Source organism: Cuculus canorus, chromosome 5 (genome assembly GCF_017976375.1).
Source record: "Cuculus canorus isolate bCucCan1 chromosome 5, bCucCan1.pri, whole genome shotgun sequence".
NCBI lineage: Eukaryota > Metazoa > Chordata > Aves > Cuculiformes > Cuculidae > Cuculus > Cuculus canorus.
This window is the reverse complement of record NC_071405.1, coordinates 45,715,912-45,733,181: the sequence shown is the minus strand read 5'-3', so window position 1 is coordinate 45,733,181 and position 17,270 is coordinate 45,715,912. Positions and strand designations below refer to the sequence as shown.

General features: G+C 38.6%; 1 protein-coding gene across 9 annotated transcripts in view; it reads right to left on the bottom strand.

Moving 5' to 3' along the window:
* The window catches only part of CD44 (CD44 molecule (Indian blood group)), a 59,110-nt gene extending 53,551 nt beyond the window's left edge, over positions 1 to 5,559 (bottom strand). For 2 of the 9 annotated variants that reach the window (XM_054068753.1, XM_054068754.1), the window contains exon 1: positions 5,269 to 5,549. In XM_054068753.1, the coding sequence (XP_053924728.1) occupies positions 5,269 to 5,318 (50 nt within the window). In that variant the 5' untranslated portion in view covers positions 5,319 to 5,549. Of the gene's footprint in view, positions 1 to 5,268 lie in introns of all 9 variants that reach the window. The other 7 variants (XM_054068757.1, XM_054068756.1, XM_054068760.1 and 4 more) reach the window with 7 other exon arrangements.
* Between the last annotated feature and the right edge of the window lie 11,711 nt (positions 5,560 to 17,270).

The window sequence follows — 17,270 nt, the reverse complement described above, 5'->3', positions numbered from 1 at the left end:
GAAAATCACAGTCAGCTGCTACTGATGCTACCGCTGATACCACTGTAGGGAGGCCTGTGATTTGGCAGGGAGGAAACTGATAAACGTTCAGGACTGACACAATCCTATCTACCACCAGTATTAGCACCAGCAATAACGATAATTGAAAATCACAGAGTCTGATGACTTTGAAATTCCCTGGGAGCGCGAGACAACTGCTTGTTAACAGTTGATCAACTTCTAGTCTAGTTTGGAAAATGACTAGCAGCTATGCCAAACTGATTTCATGCCTACAGTTGTCAACAACCCATGGAGAATAGTCCAAACCACCAGATATATCACAAAGAAACCTTTACAGGTAAAGGCAAAGAACAAAATACATGGTGGATGTGGGTTTCACTTGGTAGCAACCATGATGTATGTATCATAAATGTGTTGCTGATAAACCTAAGCTCTGTCTTGCTCCTCTCACTTTGCTGACCTTCAGTTGGAAGTTTGAATGCCTCTAGTCTAAGAATTCATTTTAGTGCTGAAAAAATGAAATTTAATAAAGCGTGCTTTCAGTTAACAAGCTGATGCTAAAATATCACATTTTTCAAACACCTTGAATTGTTCCAGTACAATGTTGTATTGTTTTCAAAGTAGGCAAGATTACTGTGGTGGGTCATGTTTGTTTCGTGATTATCCCTTCTGTAAAGTTACAGTTCCCAGGTAACTGTGTACATTTATCCTTGGTCCTGGAAAAAGTAATTTTAGAGGAGACATTGGCAGAACACCTTCCCTCTTGCATAGGGTTGTCGTTTTTAAAAAACAACCCAAAAATAACTAAAAAAAATAAATCAATGTTTTGTGAATAACAGAATACATGCCATATGAGTTGGAGAATTGTTGTCTTCTTGCTTGGCTGTATTCTCTAACACTTATCCATTAGTGCAGGAACAGAGAATGCAAGGCAAGAAGACCAGAAAGCAAACAGAGAAACCTTTTATAAGCACCTCTGGAATTCTGAAAAACTTTTAAGTTCTTTGACTGACTTATCCTCTCCTTATATAAGAAGATTTACATAATATTTTCTTTACTTCTCTACAACTACGTTCGTAACTAAAATGATCCTTCTATTGAAGAAACAGTTACCAGAGGTCTTCCGCTCTACCTTCTTACCAAAAACCCAAACAGTCCTTTAATGGTGTTTATCTAAACTGCCCTTGCCTAATTGGTCCTTGAAAACAATGTCTCTTAGCAACCTATTTTCAAACCTAATTACTGATGCTGTCTGGCCACTCCCTCTGAACACCATCTGTTCTCTGTCAAGAACATTGCTATCGTGTATTTTTTGCCCTTTGCTTTTTAATTATCCTGTATCCCACATTACTCACCAGAGCTTTTTTCTTCCCCATGTCAGCAACAGAGTTTTACTTTTTCAGACTTTCCACGTATCTGTAGGCTCCACTTCTATTATACATTAACTTGATTGCTGCTGCTATCTTTTTTTATTCATAATTTATTTTGCCTTGTTCCTGACATTTGCTATCCAAATTAGACCACATGTCTGTAAAGGTTTACACTAGGTTTTCGCTTGGGTAAATTTCAGATTTCTTCTCCAACTTAGATTCTTCAAGACTTTATGCTGGCTGTAACTAATGTTAATTGCTTCCTGCAATCCACCATGTTTCTTGTCATACAACCAGACATCTCTTTGAGTTCTACATTTTTCCTCACTGTATTTTCTTGCTCTTTTCCAAAAGTTCTTTCATTTGAAATGACAGTTGTCCTTCAATGAAAGCATTTTTTTTTACCCCTTCATGAAATTATTGAGAACCTATCTTTTCTACAAATATTTTAGCAGGAATGAGCTTGTGATTCTTACTGCTGTTTATACCTGTCTATTAGCATCTCAGGACATTTCATCCTCTTGGCACATTCTTGCTGTAGTAGAACCTCATGCATATTTAGGTGCTAGATAAATAACTGCAATATTAATACTGTCTTCAAGTCCTGGCTTATAAAAGGTGTGGGGGCTGTTCTAGAAAGAAAGACACACTAGGTATGGGTGAACATTTCAGTTAACCTTGGCTAGACATATGAGTAGTTTTAAAGTATCTGGCTTGAAAAGTTCTTCCTCAAATGTTTGATACTATCTTCCCTCATTAAGCCTTTCTCTGACTTCCTGTTTTCAAGATCACAGTTTTGCATTCTGGTGAACCTCAGTAACTAACGAATCAACAAACATTTCTCCAAAGACTGCAAGGCAACCCTCTGCCATGGCTTATTCGTTCTGTGTGTGAGAGTATTTCGAGGGTAGGTATATAACCTTTCCATGAAATGATGATGAAAGTTCAAATGAACTTTAATAAAGTCTAGTTATATGCAGACTGGGAAAAATAGCTAAGATACACACTGTAAGGTCTAATAAACGAGCACAAGGAGCTAGTTTTATTTACAAATTTACATGTAAATGGCTTTATTTACAAATTTACATGATGGGTGTTCATAAGCCAAGAGGCAGGAAGGTCCCTTCCTTTGTGACTGACTGATAGCCCTGTCTCAGATCTTTACCTCATACTGTGACTCTGCCAGCCACTCCAGTGCTAGCAGCTAAGCTCCTACCTCCCAGTGTTGGACTCATTCTCCCTCTTTTCGTTTCATACTGACTACTGCTTCTATTCCAGCTTCTTCCAGCTTGGGGATCAAAATACTAGGATTTACCTTGTATTAATCAAAACTCTAAGAAAAATATTTTTAGAAAAACATAGTGCTCACAGGGGAAAATCTCCCCAGAATCGTCATTAACCAAGATGTCAGCATCCTATCTTCATGGATCCAGAATCCTTAGACAGCAAAAGTCACATCTATACTGTGAGTACACTTTACTCACATGTCAAAATTCCAATTCAGGAGTAGATCTGAATTTTGTGTTCCAACAAGGTGATTCCAAACAACAATGCCCACTACTCTATGATACACAGCAAAGTCACTGTCTTGAAAAAATAAAACAAAAATACCATCAGCTGCTCTTTTCAAGTAATTACTTACCACAAATTCATTCTGGAATGTACCGCATATCAACTAAAATATATAATAGCTATAGTCTAATAATACTTTGCTAAGTCATTAAAGAAACTTACTTGTGCGCAAGCATGGCTGGAAAGCTTCCTGATGGGAAAGGAGCTAGGATGCTGGTCGACAGCTGGCTAAACACAAGCCAGCAGAGTGCCCAGGTGGCCAAGAAGGCCAACAGCATCCTGGCTTGTAATCAGAAATGGTGTGGCCAGCAGGACTAGGGAAGTGATGGTGCCCTTGTACTCAGTTCTAGTAAGATGTACCTTGAATACTGTATTCAGTTTTGGGCCCCTCAGTACAAGAAAGACATAGAGAGGCTAGAGCACATCCAGAGGAGGGCAATGAAGCTGGTGAAGGATCTGGAGCACAAATCTTATGAAGCGTGGCTGAACAGGGATTGTTTAGCCTGGAGGAGACTGAGGGGACACATAGTTCTCTACAACCACATGAAAGGAGGTTGTAGTGAGGTGGGTGCTGGTCTCTTCTCCCAAGCAGCAAGTGAGGAAATAGCCCCAAGTTGCATCAGGTCAGATTCAGATTAGACATCAGGAAAAATTTCTTAACCAAAAGAGTGGTCAAGCATTGGAACAAGCTGGCCAGGGAAGTGGTGGAGTCACCGTCACTGTAGGTGTTTAAAAAATGTGTAGACATCGCAATTTGTGACATGATTTAGCAGACATGGTGGTGTTGGGCTGATGGTTGTACTGAATGATCTTAGGGATCTTTTCCAACCTTAATGACTCTATGATTCTATATGAAGTTTGACACACTTTTTGTAACTATGCTGAAGACTAGATGATAGGGGTTTCTGTTATGTCTCACTGTAAAAATGCAGATTAGTCCACAGTGCAGACCTTGCTTCTTTAGGATGCTTGTGGTAGCTCATATAAGGAGCTACCTTATAAGTAATAAGTAATTAAATAAGTATAAGTAATAAGTAATTAAAATACTTATGTAGCATACAGACTTGGACCAAACCAAGATTTTAAACACAAATCAGATACTTTATTTGTCTACAGTACCTCTGCCCTTTCTCTAACAGCTTTATAGATTTACCTGATTTTAGCAAGAATATTTAGATAAAATGTACAGACAATTTTCGAAAGAAAAGCATTGAGGGTGCTTCAGCTACCACAGATGCACTGGGAACTGTTCACTCTGACACACCCATTCACAGTCCAGCCATTAAAGAAGTATCCACTACCACGCAAGCAAATGATATATATATATATACATTCACTATACATGTACATGCAGCACTTGGGTGACAGTGGCCATGAAGAATCTATTTTGTTAGACTCCTGGATCTGATAAGTAGAAAAATAATGTAGTAGCATAACTGTTATCCCTAACCACAAAATGCCTTGAAGCAGTTTCTGCCACGATGACAGCCTGTTAAAAGCATGGCCATTTCCCTCACACATGGTTGAATCTGCCTCATGTGAAATTTCAAAAGCATTTTGTCATTTTGGACATTTTTTTTCCCCTCTGTATTAATATTTAATTTTTAAATGCAAATATTTGAAGCAGATAACCAAGCTACAGAAAGTTAGCTGAATTTTTGATAAACAGCTGAATTTTGTGTAATTTCTAAACCCCTTTTTTCCAAAATATTATCAGTCAATCCCAAAGAAACATCTGGAACCCAAAACAAGTATGCTTGACATAAAATTTCAGTCACAGATCAGTGCAGTTTTGCTTCTATTCAGTAAGGCTGTGTCCCAATGCTGTATGTATTAGCTGTTAGTTCAGCCCATGTAAATTCAAGAACGCAGTTGTTATATGCTAGAGGCGGAGTGTTCATTCCTCCCCCCCCATCTCTCTTTTCTTTGCTGTGTGAAATGGAGCTGGGAGAGCAGGCTAAGTATGTAACAGCAGTCACATTGTTGAAGAGAGCTTTACCAGACCTATTCTGGATTCATAGAATCATAGAATCATTAAGGCTGGAAATACTTCTGTTCTTACTTTAAACTTAACTTTAATCATCTACTATTCACTATTTATAGATCTGGAATTGCCCTTTGCAAGCAATACATAGCTTTCCACAACTACATAGACCAGCACAGCTGAGGTTACAGTTCTAAAGTGTCTCTGTTAACTTTTACAAATAATAAAACTATACATAAAGACAGACGCAGGAAAACTATTAGCCGTCTAGCCGGAGAGCTCTTCCTGTCTGAGCACAAACTTATCAGCAACTCCAAGTATTTTCATTCATAAAAAACTTACGTGTTTCTGTTAGACAAAGCTTCATAAAACATAATCCAAAAATTGCCCATAATGACAAGCTGACCATTGTTTTCTTGGAACTGTTTTGCAAAAACAAGAGATCCTTGCAAGCTGTAGAAAGAAGAAAAGCCCCGACACTTGTGAAGGCTGCAGTCAATGAGTCTGAAGTTTGCTGCACTTTTTATTCTGATTCAGAGGAACTGAAGTAATGACATAACTGGGAGGGGAAGATCCATCAAAAAGTCACACCCATATTGCAACCAAAGTTACCCAGCAGCAGAAAAAGGAGGTGTAGGAGGGGAACTAGTACTGACTAAGCAGCCACGCTTGAGTTTTAAAGAGGCACTAGACCTTCTCGTCTTACACAAGTACAGTCAAAAGTTATATTTACTGCGCTTGCAGGAAAACTTGTGTAATCTCTCATGCGTTAGCTCAGAAAGGCACTGTTTGTTAAAGTTCTTTTTCCTGCATTTTTAAATCTCCTCATTACTGTAAACCAGGTGAACATGAAGCACTAAAATTTCTGAATCTCAGCAAAGCATCTACAACTGCCCAGAAGTTTCCCTCAAATATTTTGCTTTTTTTGTCCCATCTCACTATTTTCTCTTTCTGCAGTTCAATTTAGAGCAAGCAAAATGCCTGCTCTGCAATGAACCTTTCTAAAATATTTCTATACATCACTGGAGGATAACCTCATGCACAAGGTAAATTGAGGATATTGAGTCTGCCACAGCCCATTCTACACTTGATTTCTATGGACAGGCTTCTTTAACAAATGTGGTAACAAATGCTGGTGCCAGCAGTGATACTGAGGACCGAGGCTGATTTTTCATTGCACTGATGGTACAAGGTGTGGAAGGAACTATTCTTCCTACTCCCAACTGGCAAAGCAGAGAAACAGGATGTTAGCATATGACAGTCTTTGACATTCAGACAAGGTCTCAGTTCCTGCGACATATGTTCATTGCAGTGTGGTGTTTTGTGTGACTCTAGATGCTACGTGAAATCTCTGGTGAAAATCTCAAAGCCTCTGTAGATGAGAAAGAAGCATGTCTCTTGTGTGCCTTAGCAATTTCTCATGATATCTCCATACACTGGCCTCTTCAGAGCTGCAGAATTGTGACAGTGGTTTTTCTGGAGTGGAATGAGAAACTGGTCAAGGATCGCCAAAGCCAGCGTATCTCATTTTAACAACCAACATGGGACAATGACTGGCAGCCAGTAATGCCCTGCTTTCAATTTCACTAGACAGATTTGAAATGAATAGTTCTATATCAGATTACCATTTTGTCAATCCTCCCACTTTAAAGAATATTCTTATTTTTTAATCTCTGTTAAAACAAACAATGGAAAAATACAGACAGGTATTTTCAGCCACAGGCACAAGAACTTTACACAAGGAGGTTTTCAGGACTTGGCCATTTTTTTGACTTTTGCCTTAGAGATGGCTCGCTATACTTTCTTCCCTCAATCAGCCAAATTTTTAGCAACAGGTTCCAACAGGCTTTTCCCACAGGTCTAGAAAAATAGATGGGACAAAGTTAAATGTTAATCTTTAAAAAATTTAAAATGTTAAATGAAAAAAATGTTAATCTTTAAAAAATTTAAAAAAAATCTTTAAAAAATTTAAAAATCTTTAAAATTAAAAGTTAAATGTTAATCTTTCCTTAAAATACAGGTGAATTTTTTATTAAGAAGCTAGCAAGTTTGAATTTACAGCTAAAACACACTTTGTTTAATGAATAAGCCACATTTTCTTTTGAAACAAGTGGCTGTAAAAGTAAGGAAAACCAGTCTCCTATACATCTTACTGTTTGTAGTAGTGAAAGAAACCCCAGTTTTGTGAATTCTTTTGTGTTTATAGCTGTGGATATTTTGTCATCAAAATATATAAATGAAGTTTAATGGGACATATGGGGCCTTGAGCAGCCTGATCTAGTGGGAGTTGTCCCTGCCTATGGGAGGGGAGTTGGAACTAGCTGATCTTTAAAGGTCTCTTGCAACCTGAACAATTCTATGATTCTGTGATTAAATACTGGTGAACAGTTAATGCGTGTTGTAAGTTTAATAAGCATATCTTTTTCTTCAATTGTTAAATGACTTTTAAAGTTCATCCCTATGGATGAAACAAAAGAGTGGAATATTTAATTAAAATTTAGGTATATTTGAGTCTTATTTTTTTTTATTAATATAAAGTACCCCTCTGTTAATGTCCTGTATTCACAATTATATGAAACAAATAAATGAAAATAAGTTTTGTTTGGTATAGGTAAACAGAAAATAATGTCTGTTTCAGGGATGTAGGCAAGTGTAACAGAGGCAAGTATTATTTTACCAGGAGTGGAATTCCTAGTCTCTTTGTGGTCTGAAGTTTCTAATTCTAGCCCTTCTGACATCAGATTAATAACAGATTGTTTTCTCAATACTATTATTTTATATGCATCTTAGGATTTTCAGTACTTCTGTGTGTTTTTAACAGGGGTGGATGTTATTCCACTTTGGAAAGTCTCTCTCTTGCTTATTGCCCTGTAAAACTAGGCTAAGATTAAGCATGTTAATACCAGGTGCATGGACATTTTAGTATGTAATGCAGAAAGAAAAGACAGATGTATACAAGAAAAATAATTCATCACAACATGACATTTCATGTGATAAACCAAAGAAATATTTAGTGAACTGTGTGTATATAACACATAAATTTGTCCATTTCACATGCCATCTGCTTTCTTACATGCCAGTGTAGTACACACACTGAGCAATTCAAAGAGTTGTCATCAACAAATAAATAAAAAAGCTGACACAAAAATATGTCCTTCTTTCCCACTCAGTCACATGGAATTTCTCCCCCAAAATATGTTCTTCTGAGGTACACAGCAGTCCAAATTTAACCTCTGTGCAAGGCCTCAAGCTACACAGAAAATTTAGTCAAAGGAGATACACAGCTCTGGGGTAAGTTGTTTTGTTTTGAAGGGGGTTCTTTGTGAGAAATGAAAAAATATTTCCTTTAGCTTGGAATGTAGGAAGAGAAAAATCCTAAAGAAAATCTTCAGCTCAGGAAATGCAACAGAGCATGGCTTCAAGTTGAGCCTATCTTATTCCCATTGTGGATTTGTTCCCACGACACTATTGTAAGCAACACAAATCACATGTTTGAACTTTCGGAATTTGCTTAATCCCTTGGCAACAACCAGTTAAATTACTGGCACTAAACTTTTGTAAAATAATAAGTAGTACCAAATTAATTAAGTTTTCAAGAGACAACAAACCAAACCAACTAAAAAGTATAAACCCCTATCATTTAAAAAAGTGGGTTTCTGTTAAGCCTTTGACACAGCAGATACTGAATCTACAACAGTGCCATATATCAGAAACCCCACGAGACTAATCCTAAAACTCAGAAACCAAGAGTGTGAGGAGAGAAACAAAGAGAAGATTGCAAAACACATTCTAACCTCTCACAGTGAGACAAGGCTCAACTTGTCTGCTTCACTCACTATGAATGGACACATGTTCAAATACAGACTTTTTCCTACCTTTGGTTGGAAAATGTCGATGCGTGCCAGCCCACAATGCTTTGTCTGTGAAGCAGTTTTTAGCTAATAACAACATCACTGTGCTTGAGCACCCACCCTATTTGCTCAACCTGGCCACCTGTGATTTCTGCTTTTTCCCAAAGATCAAATCAGTGGTCAAGGGAACCTATATTTTGCAGTATAAGATGTGAAAGCAAAAACTACGGAGATCCTCAACAGCCTTTCAGAGATCATCTATTGAATTGCTTTGAACATTGGCAGCACCATATGCATCTGTGTGTTAACTTAGAAGGGAACCATTTTGAAGGTGATCATAGCAGATTTTCTTAATCTGTTAAATAAAAATAGTTACAGACACACTCTAGGGGTTTTTGTGTTGGACTTTGTAGTACAGGAACACCGAAATGACTCACTCATGATTTTATCACGTATGTGAACTGTAGCCAGTGCCAATTAGTTTTGATAAAAATCCTGTTAGGGAGTACATGTGTTGAAGCCTCAGAAAAAGAACATTTTTGGCTTACAGTGACATAGAGAGATGTTTTTGAAGCCTAGCTGTCCCATGTGGACAGACCAGAAAGTGAATTTATTTGATCTTACAATGAAAAAAATTACACTGGAGATCAGTTTCACCAGCAAATGGGAACAATTGAAAGAAGGCAAGGATAGTATTATTTTTGTGTCAAAATAGCAGACAATTATATTGTGAAAAACCCAGAAACTTCAAAAAAGGAAGCATCTAATTTGAAAAACTGTTTGGTTTTTCTTCCTGTTACCAGCAGAAAGATTTTTTTTTTCAATTAAAGAAATCCTTTTCTGAGCATGTCTTGGTGGAAATTCTAAGCTTGTTAAGGGGAGCTGAGGAACATAGGCTTGGTGAACATAAAACCCACAAATCTCGTTAGGCAACTCTGGTCATGGTAGCATTCTGCATAGACTACAGGTGGTCTGTGAGAGGAGTAGGGAGGATTTTATAACCATTTAACTGTAATCCCATTAATTTATTATATTTTTAATAAGTTTTAATTTATTATATTTTAATAAGTTTTCCTCCTGTGTCCCTAGACTGCAACTGTTTCCTGCATTTCAGACTGGATTTAATTTCCATAATCATTCCTGAAACCATGTTTTGTAATGGGAATGGTTGTAAAGTCTTCAGTGTGGCAAATCCTCTGCTACATACTTTTCTTGTGCTCTGAGAAGTGATAGGAAGGCATGAGAAAAGGCTGTGGTAATTTAAGCAAGACAAGATACTTTTTTTTGGCTGGAGGGCAAAGCACTCCCTTGGGAAGCTGGGCACCCGGTTCTGCACCCATCAGTCTTTTGCTCCTAGATGTAATTTACAGCCTGTGTCCCACAGAGTTAGAAAGATGGACGACGTCTCCTAGTTGTTTACTTGTGAAAAAGGCAGCAACCCAGATTGGCACCTACCTCATGGATTCACCAGCCTGTTTTACTGGTTTGCCCCAGAGCCCTAAAAACCACCCTAATCCAATACAGGCAATAATCTTAACAGCCAGGATTGCTCAGGTAGTTCATAAGGAACTCTTTGTGTCAAGGTTTCTCCTGTGGCAGACCATGCAGCCCCATTAACTTTCTTGTTCCTAGCACCATCCCAAAGCACCCAGTCTCTGGCTGACCCACGTGGCTCCCAGCAGGGCACCGGCAGGAAGTCACAGTACCAGTGCCCATGCACAGCTTTCACATTACTATACCCCCTTAGTTACTATGTGTCTGTTGGAGATGGTGCAGGAAACCTTCACACAGCAGCTGTCACCAGATGTCCAAGCATGTAGCACAGACATGCTGAGTGCATTAGTGACTAACTAAGCCACAAGCAGCTGTGTAGGAGGGCTGGGGAGAGGGGGAAGTAAAAGGGAAACGGAGGGGAGAAGGGGAGACAAGAGTTTCTCTGTAGGTGGTTTCAGTCTGTCTCTCCCACTTCCTTCCCCTTGTCAGACCTTCCAGCAAATACCACACAAGAACCTGAAAACCGATATATCAAAGCATAGGCTGCCATCTTTGTCCTAAGTATTTTGTATACCCAACTTTTATTCTTTCATTTGCAGTTTAACAATAAGTAAATCAAGCTTATACCATGCCATTTCCCGGATGTGCTCTTTCTCGTATCCCTCAGTCTCCTCCCCACTGTCTTTCCATTCGTTTCTTTTTTATTTTAATTCTTGGCTTCTGTCTCAATTTCTATTTCTTCTCTCCACTCATTTCTCCATTTTCTTAGCCCCCATCCTTTCTCATTCACTCCCAATTCTATACAGCATGTTGGAATAACTAAATAAAACATTTAAAGCTTCAGAAAAGCAGGCGAGCTTTGCCAAATGCAAGCATTCATATGATGCAGGATATATTTAGTATTTCTATAAGCAAACTGTTAACTACATCTACAAATAAATCCCTAGGGACACTTGTGTCTTATGTGGACCTGACCAGAGGCCTTCACAGTCAAGGGAAGTTTTCTGCTGATTTTGAGGAATTTTGAGTCAAACCAGCTGTGAACAGTGTTTGGTTTAGTCCCAGTATCTATGTAATTAAAACATACTGTCTCATGTTTTTTCCATGTGTATATGTAATCTGAGAGGACAGGGGGATGATATCAGATTTATAGCCACTGATAAAATATATTCCTATCAAAAGAAAGTGAAAAAAAAATTTTAGCTGAATTCTGTTCACACAAGGTCTGTTTGTGCCAGTCTTGCCATAGCCACATATAAAATAGACACCTTTAGGCTGTGCATTAAACATAGCAGTGTGGGAATCAGTAGTTAAGCCTGTCTTTTCTAGCTATGAAGAATGCTGAAACTAGATCTGGTCTGTATATAAACGTCAGCTTACTGAATTTTGGCAATTTGTCTGTTAGTTTATGGCCCCTGTGGAGGTGGAAGGGAAGGAAAATTATTCTAATTTTAGATCATAATATACATGTTTGTTTTCAGAGACAAAGTTAATAGTTAGTTCCAGTCTTGCTCTCGGAGGGAAGGTGCAGGTGTGTGCACATCATACAATTAAGAGGGTGAGGAGGCCGACATGCATAGCAGTGCTAGATTGTGGACTGCTAAATTTGCTGCATAAAAGATACACCAAGCAGTCTGACCTTCATATATGGCTTCAGGTAAGGCATTGCTGCAGTAGTAGCATCTTCTTCCTCAAACTTACAGTCCTTTTACCTTATTGGATGTGCAAACATCAGCAGCAACTATCAATTCTGCCTTTCTCTCCCCACCCCTAAATTTTTTTACACGCCAGTAGTTGTGCAGTTAAACATGGCCAGGAATCAATTAATTTGGCTCCTCCTGGCACAACAACAGCAGCTTGCTTACTGATATTTGATCCTTTCTGCCTGGGCATACCCAGACAAAGCCAATCAGAGCCCAAACAGAAAACAAGGAGCCTGCATAAGTGCCTCAAGTTCAAATAGCACTAGGTGTCCCTCCACAGATGAAGAATGCACAAGTTAGGAATCGCTCCCCCCCACCCTACACTTTGCCTCTTCAAGGTCACTCTGAGTGTGTAGAAGTGGCAGTTAGGAAAACGTTTTTCATTTCTGAGCTCTAGAAAATGTATGTGGACAGGAGAATTGAGGACAACTTCTGAGGGAAATTGCTCTCTATAAATAAGCAAAAGAAGGTAATTCTGGGTGACTCTGCAGGAAGGAGTTCTGTATGAGATTGGGACAGAGACAGAGAAATAGATTTCGTAAAATTAGTAAGACAGAAACCCTGGTTTTGCACATTTCCATGTTCATGAATTTCTCATAGAGAAATAGATAAGGGAGGAGCTGGATGCTAGTACAACACAGGAACTTTGTCTTAGGACTGGGAATTGTCACAACAGATCACACATCCATTGACTACTTAACAACTTGTCTTGAGTAACAATGAAAGCCAATATTTTAGAAATGAAAAATAAACAGTCATTTGGGGTATTATTACATAGTTGGTAAGAGTTCAACTATGTATTGTTGTTTATTTCTTTCATTGCATACCTAGAATAACACAGCTGTGTTTGAGAATATATGTTTCTTACTGACCTAAAGCTGATATAAGTTGTGGTTTATTTGCCTTGTCATTTCCTTGGCAATATTGAGTGATAATAACTTATTGAAGTTAAGAAAAAAATATTCCCTTGAATTTGATTTTGAAAATGTGCTTGCATTCAGTTGCAGTCCTTTTGGGTCACCTTTTGAGAGACATTTGAGGTTACAGGATCTATCAGCAAGAGATATTGTTCAACATGTTCATCAACAGTCTGGATCAGGGGACAGTCTACCCTCAGATGACACAAAACTGTGAGTAGTGACTGCTACACCAGAAGACTGTGCTGTCATTCAGTGTGACCTGGACAGGCTAGAGAGCTGAATGGAGAGGAACTTAGTTAAGATCAACAAAGGCAAGCATAAAATGCTGCACCTATGGAGGAACAACTCCATGCACCAGTAGAGGTGCATGTTTCGCTTGCTGCAAAACAGCTCTGCAGAGAAGGACCTGAGAGTCCTAGTGGACAACCGTGACCCAGCAATGTGCCTGGTGGCCAAGAGGGTCAATGGTATCCTGAGGTGCATCAAAAAGAGTTTAGCAAGCAGGTCAAGGGATGTTATCCTCTCCCACTCTGCCCTGGGGAAGCCCCACCTACAGGAGCATGTCCAGTTCTGGGATCTCCAGCTCAAGAAAAGCAAGGAATTACTGGAGAAAGTCCAGCGGGAGGTCACTAAGATAATTAGAGGATTGGAGCATCTCTCTTATGAAGAAAGACTGAGACACATGGGTCTGTTTAGCCTGGAAAAGAGAGGCGTGAGAAGGGACCTTATCAGTGCTTATAAATATCTAATGGGTGGGTGTCAAGAGGATGGGGCCAGACTCTTTTCAGTGGTGTCCAGCGACAGGACAAGGGGCAACAGGCTGGAGCACAAGAAGTTCCACCTGACCATGAGGAAAAACTTCTTTCCTGTGAGGGTGAAAGTGCACTGGAACAGTCTGCCCAGGGAGGTTGTGGTGTGTCCTTCTCTGGAGATATTCAAACTCCATCTAGACGTGTTCCTGTGCAACCTGCTCTAGGTGAACCTGCTTTAGCAGAGGGGTTGGATTAGATGATCTCCAGAGGTTCCCTCCAACTCCTACCATTCTGTGATTCCGTGATATTAGTCAGACCAAAACTTTAGAGAGAAAAAAAGAACTTCAAAATTTTATACAATTGTAAATAACAAAATTTGCACCATACTGGTGAATTAAATAAATACAGTAATGATCAACTAACACAGTTTCACACAATCTTTTTGTTCCTGCATACTACATTTTAACCATTTGTTATTTATTGGTAAAGAAAATATTTGTTTAGGAATTTACCAGATTCTTCTGAGTAATGCATGTCTAAAATATTTGCAATATGTCCACAAACTTTTAATTTGCAGAAGTGTACATATGGCAATAAATAAAGTATTATGAGTTATTTGTTGACCTCTAAAACATTACTTATATATGCTAAAAATATTATTGAAGTGCTGGAAGAATTAAGCAGGTCATGTCTGAGCAGCATTTTGAACGAGTTAGATCTGGAAAACTATTAAGACTCCTTGAGATGTGAAAGTTTCAGCCAACTTGCACTAAATTTACAAGAAATTATCTATGTCTGAGTCTTTTGAGATTTCAGAGATATGATATGAGAGCAAATTCAGTTATATACACATGGATTTGAGAACTAGCAAGAGAGGTTGCTGTTTATTTACTGTCCATTGTACCTGAAAGCCTCATCAGTAAAAAGCCCCTCTTCCTATCTTTTGCAAGATATATTAAGATAAAGATGTCTGTACACATAAAGATTTAGCTGGGATTCATACTCCACCCAGTTTGTTTTCTATAACCAACCCTTCTTTAATTGTTACAAGAATTTAAAGAAAAATTTCCCTAGGGGAATGGAGATAATAGAAGGAGTTTAAAAATGTCCTATTAGTCTGATAGATCTGGTACTATAATAAACTCTGCACACCACTATCTAGCAGGCAGGAACTGCTAGCCAGTACCACAAAAAGAGTATCATATTAAACAGTTTTTTGAGAGTTTTGGGACAAAATTGAATGTGTTGAGTGCTCTCCTGCAAAACTTCTTTCCCTTTAACAGGACAAGTGTCAGTCACTGTTTGGTGTTAGCTAGCCCTGGAAGGATAGATCTTCATCAACATCAACTCTTAGAAATGTGTTACTACCTAGGTGACAAATTATACAAGTCATATCTTAAGGGTCATTGGTGTAAGATAGACAGGCTGTGAATGTTCTGCAGTCTAGTTCAAAGATATAAGGATATTAAAGTTTATCTCAACTATTTAGGCATTCCTTTTTAACTTCTCTCTCCCACATTCAAATTAATTTCTTCAATCCCAGCCCAGCTAGTTTTTCCTCTCTTCTTAATCACATATTTCTCTACAGCCTGGCACCCAGTCTTTGCTGAATTTAGCAACCTCAGAATACTTTGCACTTTTTCTTGCTTAGACCATTAAAGAACTAATTGTAACACTCATAGAAAACTGAGAAAGAATATGGTAAAAATACATCATATGCTGCTAATCACATGCAGCCAGAAACTCTTACTGATTATCTGAGGACGTTCAGATTGTATCCATTTCCTTACAGAAAATGGGTGTGTAGAAGGCACAACAGATCCTGTACACAGTATTGTTCAGAATAAGAATTACAGAGACTAGAAATATCATTGTAGTGTTTTTTTCTTTTGGTCTGGAATGTGGAAGACATGCATTTAAGTCCTTTACTGGCTATGAGCGTTTTAACCACATTGCTCTCCCAAGAGTGTGTGCTACCTAGTGGACAGTTTGGCTCCTTAGAGCTACGTGTCTTTCCAGCCTTCATATCGAAGATGCTCCATTTTGCTTAAACATGGAAGTATTAGGCCACGGAGAGAAACTGAACCTATAGCTGGTTGGCTTTGTTTGACACTCTTGTAGGGGAATTGAGGTCCTCTTATTTCCTCAGTGAGTAGGCAGTTTAGCACGTACTTGCACTTCTGCACAGCAAAGCAAGCTTTGTCCTGCTGTCACCTGAGCCTTCTTGAGAGCTGAAAACATTGCATTGCATATAAGCTAATTACCCTTACAGACAAACCTAATATCTAGGACCAGCTGCATTCTGATAGTGATCTATGGCTTTCCGGAACTCATGCCTCTACGTAGCTTGGCATGATATCATGTGTAAGTACTGTCTGTGTGCCTCTCTTCACCGTCTTCTACTGTATGCTAAAGTCTTCTACTGTATGCTAAAGCCATACAAAGTCATGTCCCTTGTCCCTTAAGGTAAGCTAACCAAAAGAATCAGCACATTGCAGGATTTAGTCATAAGTCACCAGTAACATTGCTTAAGACCTTTCAGATAAGAGAGGGGTTATCTGCCACAAACGTCTGGGACTTTCCCCACCTCCCTTCTTTTTTTTCTTTTTTTTTTTTTTTTCCTGCAAAGCTCCGCAGGATTTCAGATTCTGCTGGTTTGGATTTAGGCTGAAGCAATAGTATATTCAGCAACAGATTTTGGCCTTGCCAAATAAAAACTTCTTGCAAGTAGAAAGCCTGGCCAAGCAAGTCTAGGAAAAATTCCTCCTCAGACTCAATTAGAGTAAGCAATAAAATTCAGATAGGAAAAAAATTAAGCTGAACATTAGGAAGGTCCTTGTATGATATCAACTGCATGTGGAATAGCTTCTGAGAATATGCTCATTCTTGCTTAATGATGAGAGGACTAGACTGTTATAATTATGAGTCTGTGATTTATTTAAGAGAATTCCATGCAGCTCAGAAACACAAAATGTGTAATGCACTCTTCCTGTAATTATGGTATCAGAGTAAGGAACAACTATAAGATCTGTCAGGAGATATGTTCTTTGTTACTGAAAATATCAACTGTAGAGAGACAGAGATCTCAAGCAAAATGTACTTGTATATTGTCCTTTACATGACTCTTTACAATGCTTATTCATGTGTATGGTTTTAGCCATACAACACTGACGATACAAGCAACTAAAATAACTTCTTAAATCTGAGAGCCATGAGACAAGATACAGAAAGCATAAGAAAAAGAGGTTCACATGGTAACAGCTCCTTTTCCTTTCTGTGGCAGAGCTGAGTTGAGATAGACACACAGGATGACCCAGCAACACCGGCCTCAGCCATTCTTTCCTACAGGCAGATACTCAAATGCCTGTTTTTGGTCCCAGCTGAGCATTCCCTGTTGCTAAGTAGTTCCAGAATGAAGCTGGGACCATCAGCCGCAGTTTGATCCTCTGTATATTTAGTTTTTGGCCCCTGGTCCTGAATGCAAAAATTCTAAGAAGGAGTTGTCCTCTTTGAGGTACAAAAGTAATTTCTTGATCTGAGTAGAGATTTCTTTTACATTTCAGAGTAAAAATACCTTTTGCTGGGACAAACACAATTTTGACAGTTTGGACCCTTTCAGCATTT